This window comes from Cenococcum geophilum (assembly GCF_001692895.1).
Source record: "Cenococcum geophilum 1.58 unplaced genomic scaffold K441scaffold_8, whole genome shotgun sequence".
Taxonomy (NCBI): Eukaryota; Fungi; Ascomycota; class Dothideomycetes; order Gloniales; family Gloniaceae; genus Cenococcum; species Cenococcum geophilum.
Window position 1 is genome coordinate 907,987 of NW_027137566.1, and position 5,967 is coordinate 913,953.

The 5,967-nt window shown below is 45.8% G+C and overlaps 1 protein-coding gene across 1 annotated transcript; it reads left to right on the forward strand.

Annotated features, from left to right (window-relative positions):
* The first annotated feature begins 2,968 nt into the window (after positions 1–2,968).
* Positions 2,969–5,119, forward strand: K441DRAFT_654827 (beta-lactamase/transpeptidase-like protein). Its single transcript, XM_067647745.1, has 4 exons — positions 2,969–3,489; positions 3,554–3,694; positions 3,744–4,219; positions 4,276–5,119. Exons 1-4 carry the CDS (start codon positions 3,000–3,002, stop codon positions 4,903–4,905), a joined length of 1,737 nt encoding a protein of 578 aa, XP_067507458.1. The 5' UTR covers positions 2,969–2,999; the 3' UTR covers positions 4,906–5,119.
* The last annotated feature ends 848 nt before the right edge of the window (positions 5,120–5,967 follow it).

Sequence of the window (5,967 nt, forward strand, 5' to 3'; positions counted from 1 at the left end):
TAGCTATTATAGTACTTTAATACTATTAGGGAAGATATATAGGTTATAGTAGTCCTTTATGTAACCAACTACTGGTATTAGTACCCTGCCAAAACAGTACGCTGTCTCACCAGCGTACCACCCCGTCTCGACTGCGTATCACCCTGTTTTAGTTACGCATTAGTACCCCCTTTAATCTTATTACCTGCACCTTTTTCATGTATTTATATCACTTGATTTCCATAGATTACAATAAAGTTGCTCGTTTAATTCCCACACACTGCAAAGCTTACACTTTAGCTACTAAAAGGATAGAAAGATTTTAGCGCCGTCTTTACCTTAGTAGTTAAAGAAGTAGAAGGCTATTATAGAGAAAGGGTAGAGAATAGGGTTAGTATTATATAATAATAATTCATTGCTTAACGTCCGATTCGGATCCCTATTGGGCCCACGCGGACTACTCCTTATTTACATGTGGGGAGAAAACTCTATTTAAGAAAAATGAGAAAACCCCGTGATCCATCTCCCCGCCTTTTGGGACTCGCCTGCTTAGCGCCTGCGAGTCGCCTATGGTGCTCTGGTTAGTATTATATATATAGCCTATATACTTAACCTTTCCGTACTAATTCTACTTTCCCTATCTTATTAATATAACTATATATAGTACTAACTTATCTAGTTTAATAAGGATAAGACTAGTAAGCTAAATATTCTATTAATTTTTACCTTAGGTAATAGTAGTTTAGCCTAAGAAATAGGTTAGAAAATAGTAGCTATAAATAGTCTATACGGACCGGATAGAGTATATAGTAGTAGTAATGTATAAACCTAGTATTTTAGAGCCTATCTTTTAATACTAAGTAATTGCCTTTTTAGGCCCTTTAATATTATAGTCGCTAGTAATTATAAATAGGCCTTAATTAATAAAGTTAACGCGTTAAATCCAGTCCTTATCGCGGTAGATACTATCTAGTACTACCAAAAGCTTCGCCCCCTATTGCGGTAACAAGACCTTACCTTTTAACTACTATATATAAAGCTTAATAATAGCAAAGATATAGCTATTTATAACTAAGTATTAGACTATTTTATTAAATAGGGCGTTTAGGGCCTTCTTATTCTATATATCCCCTTCCTTATCCTTTATAGCTTCCTCCCTTATACCCCTTTAGCTACCTTTCCCCCTAGTTACCCTTTTACCTACTTAATCGTCTTTTACCTCTTTTTTTACCTACTTACTATCTTTTTATATATCTTTTTATTTTAACTCACATTTTTAATAACTAGCGACCTATAATTCTTAGTTAATAACTTACTACTTTGAAAATAAGTAAAGCTTATTTTCTATTACCTAAGCGCCGTCTATATTACCTATTAGTCTTATATACTAGTCTTTCTACTTTTTCTACTTTAGCTTATACGCCCTTATAGTATTCTTAGGCCTTATAAATATTCTATAGCCGCGCTATTTAGGCTTTAAATTCGCTTTAGAGACTAGGGGGGCTTCTTTAACCGTAAAATAAACTAGAGGGTAAGAAGATTCTTAAAAGACTCTATATCTATAAGAAGTAAGGAGGAAGACGTATAAGCGCGGCGTAGGTAAATAAAGCTACTAAATATATAAATATTAAAGGAGAAGGGCTCTATATTATAGAATTAAAATTATAGTAGGCCTTTTTATATAAAATTAGAAACCCTATATAAGCTAGGAGCTAGCGCGGGAGAGAGGGTTAGAAAATGGATTGTTAAGGCGACAATAAGGTCGAAGGCGCGCGACGAGGCCCTTTATACTCAAAAACGCGTTCGAAAAGTAGGGCCACCCCCTAGGGGAGGGGGGTGGTATATGGACGGTATATCGCGGACCTTAGGGGCTCGTACGTAGCCTAAGGGCGTGTTCGGTTGCAATCTGGAGCTTTTTCAATCTGACGTTGATCCGTGCTTTCACCGGCGTCAATTAGAAGATAATTAGTGGCGCTTAATCTGGCGGTCGTACTCAATCTGAAATAAAGCCGACTGTTCGGTTGATCGTTCTAATAAAAGGCCTTAGATGGGGCTCAGGATTAGCGACGTCTTCTGCCTGGTTGGATCTAAACGGTGACAATAAGAATTAATTAAGAGGACATCGTATAGGCCTGCAGCTGTAGTAGTAATCTGTCGTCGGTAAGGGTGGTGGTGGTTAGGGGTATGGTGGGTAAACGCACGAGCAGAGCTCCAGATTTGACTTGACGATTGATCTGGAGAAAAAAGCTCCAGATTGATCTGACGCCAAGAGCTTAAGTTTAACTACTATATACGGTAAAGCGTGCGAATTTGACGCGGTTGCCGATCTGAAGGAGCTCCAGATCAGAAAGTCGCCAGATTGACCGAACAGACACCTCCAGATCAGATTGAGGCTCCAGATCAACTCGGTTCTGAAGCCTCCAGATTCAATCTGGAGCTGCAATCTGACGCCTTTGAATCTGAACTGAAAGTCCGGCAGAAAGAACGCGCTCCTTCCCGATTTGACACGCGTCTGTGGCTCTACGGGTTGCACGGACGTGTGCAATCTGAAGCCTTCAGATTCAATCTGGAGTTCAAATGAGGAGCTTCGGGCTCCTCATTTGAACTGACGCCAAGACCTCAGTTCAGATTCTATATATGGCAAAGTTGCCAATTTTTAGTAACTTTCAGCGTGTTTTTTGGGCGGTCAGAGGAACATCAAAAATTTGTGGCTAAAGCCAAGTTGAACTGGAATTCAACCGAACAGTCGCCTCAGAATCAGATTGATGCTCCAGATCAACTCTATTCTGAACCGAATCTGAGGCCTCCAGATTGCAACCGAACGTTCCCTAAGAAACATCTATCCGGATAGTAGTAATCTTTAAAAGTTAGGGTAAAAAAGGAGCCGTTAAGCTCCTGCTCCTTAGACTAGCCTTCCTTCTAGTTGCCGGAAGAGTATTAATAAGGGAGTAAACCCCGCGAAGGATGCTCGAACCTCAGAGCTCCTCTTGCCGACCCGACACGATGCTCCACCACAGAACATGCTCCCATTCACCCTGAGTCTGCTCTGGGCGGCCCTCGCCAGCGCGAAATGCTACGAGCCGTCCCAGGCCCATCCTCTCCCCCAATACGACCCCAATCATACTCTGCTTAAGCAGGCCTTCGCCGCGGTCAGCACGGCATTGACCCAGGCAGTCGCTGCCCCCGAATTCGCGTCCACCTCCTTCTCGGTCGAGGTCACGTCGTCCAAAGAGTCGCTCTGGTCCCATCACCACACCGCGCGTGAACGCAACGCATCGCGCCCTGATATTCCGGAGGTCAACGGGGACGCCCTCTATCGCATCGCGAGCATTACCAAGTCGTTCACGGTCCTGGGCATATTGCACCAGCATGCGGCGGGCAACCTGAGCTTGGACGACCCCATTGACAAGTACATCGGCGAATTGAAGGAAGAGCAGGAGGGAACCATCCCCTGGAAAGACATCACACTGCGGAGCCTGGCCAGCCAGCTCAGTGGCATACCGCGTGAATGTACGCTGCCCGGCCATCAGAGATGCTACACATTTGCAGGTAAATTCGTTGATTTTCATTTCAGTCGCCCAGGGTGATCTTATCAACAATGCCACGGTCTTCCCCTACACTCCTGAGGAGCTGGGCCTCCCACCCATTTCGAGGGATGGCCTGCCCGAGTGCGACGAGTATGCACCCAACTACGAGCCAAGCTGCGGGAGAGCCGGTATGCGCATGAGGCAGATTTGTCAGAACTTAGCTAACAGGACTTGCAGACCTCATGAAGGCAGTCAAGTCGATGGCCCCGGTCTTCGCCCCAAACCAGGAGAGTACCTACTCGAATATTGCATATGAGCTTCTGGGTCTCGCCATTGAGAATGTCACCAACCAGACATACGAGTCGTATATCAACGATGCCATTTTCAAGCCATTAAACATGACAAAGAGCTCCTTGTCACAACCTCCCGACAGCGCTGGAGTCATACCTCTAGAGCCACAATACTGGGATGTTGATGAGGGCATACAGAGCCCTACTGGAGGCATCTACAGCTCGTCGACTGACTTGTCCAAGTACCTAAGATATATCCTGACCCACTACAACGGCATTACACGCGCAGCAAACTGGGCACACCCTGTGTCCCCTTCTAGGGGGCTCTATTCATTTTATGGGATGCCGTGGGAAATTTTTCAAACAGACCGCATCCTCCAAAGGTCTAAGCGGACTGTGAAATTTATCACAAAGGCTGGCGGGGTGAGTCTCTAATATCTGAGCATGTTCAATCGGAGAGCTGTAGGCTGATTTCCAAGCTTCCTGGTTACATTTCGATCATAATGACCGTTCCCCATTACGACCTTGGCATTACCATCCTCGTAGCTGGCAACTTCGATCTCTTTTCTAAGATTCAAGAGGTAGTAACCGTGGCCGCCGTCCGTACAGCTGAGCAAATCGCCATTCAGCAGCTTCAAAAACGGTACGCCGGCACGTATGCATCGTCAAATCCGGATCTAAACTCCTCGATGACGCTCATGGCTGACCACAGGGGCTTGGTGGTAACCGAATTCATTTCAAATGCCACAGCTCTATTTGCAACCGAGCTTCGAAGAGCATTCGGGGCGCCTCGAGACGGGGAATTCTATGTTCAGCTCGTGCCGACTTTGTTATACAGGAACGAATCGGCACAAAGCGGAGAGTCGTGGCGAATCACTACTACTTCTGAGCGTGCTGAAGGTGAACGGAACACATGGNACGACTTCTGCATGGAAGACGTCGGCGGAGTGAACTACGCTGGCTTGCCCATCAGTGAGGTCGTCTTTTGGGATGGGGAAGGAACAGCATTCGAAACTCTGGAGCTCCCCGGGTTCAGAGTGAAGCTGTCTCGAAAAGAAGATGACGCAGTTCAACTGGCTCAGGAGCATCAAGAGATGCTGGAGTTGTAGTTCGGCAACAGTAGGTCGTGGTTTCTTTCAAGTGCTAGTCTTACCCGAGTTGCAGATAGTCGTATTTGATCTACCTTGGGAACCCACAATATCGAAATTACCCGCATTTACTTCCCCTCATTAGAGGCACCAATCATACTATTCATCATTCTTCCGCATATACGAATGGGTCAATTCGTCTGTGTCATTTCGTCTTTTAGATGCAGGTATCGGGAAATTCCTTAGTACATCGTTGTCGGTTAAATCCCGCAACGGCAGGCATCCAATGCGCAGACGTCGACAACCAAACACTGTGCACATCTCAGGTACCACGGCATTCGGCATGCAACCAAACACTGTGCACATCTCAGGTACCACGGCATTCGGCATGGCCGTCCATCTCTAACTCTTAATTGGATGCAAGTATACGAACTATGCGGATATTACACGAGGCACATTCGACCAGTATGCCGGTAGAAGCGACAGGTCTTAAGCGCAAAGCAAATCATTCTTCCCTTGACCTCTCAATACTACTCTCACTATTGAACACTGATCTCTCCAGATCCGTACACATCCGTATAAGTCAAAGCACTGATCCCGAATCTCATCGCTCTACCACATCCTAAATTACTATATAAAGAGCAGCTATAGCATAAGCTACCCAGTAGAGAAAGATACACTAAATATTAAAACGTATATTGTAAGGGATCTTTTATCCCTTACTCGGGTGCATGCCCAGGAGCCTTCCTCCCCTCCTCATCGGTTCGTCTCCGTACGAGGCTATTGCCATACTCTTTACCATATCGTCCTCTCTTCCATCGACTCTCCTGTGACTCGTGCTCGGCCTGCTCGCCCCCTACCGTATACCTAGGCAACGTGCCTTACATATATAAGGCGCGAAAGCTCCTTAAAAGAGTAACCCGCCTAAGTACATAAGCTAGGAAATTGTGAGGGATATTATTGCGGACACCTCGGGTTGCCCTCAGGACAACCTCCGGACGCCCCTCGGATGGTCGCCGGTCACGTGCCGGAGGCACGTGCCCGTAGTATATAGTCTCCACGATCCCAGAGGCCTTACCTCCT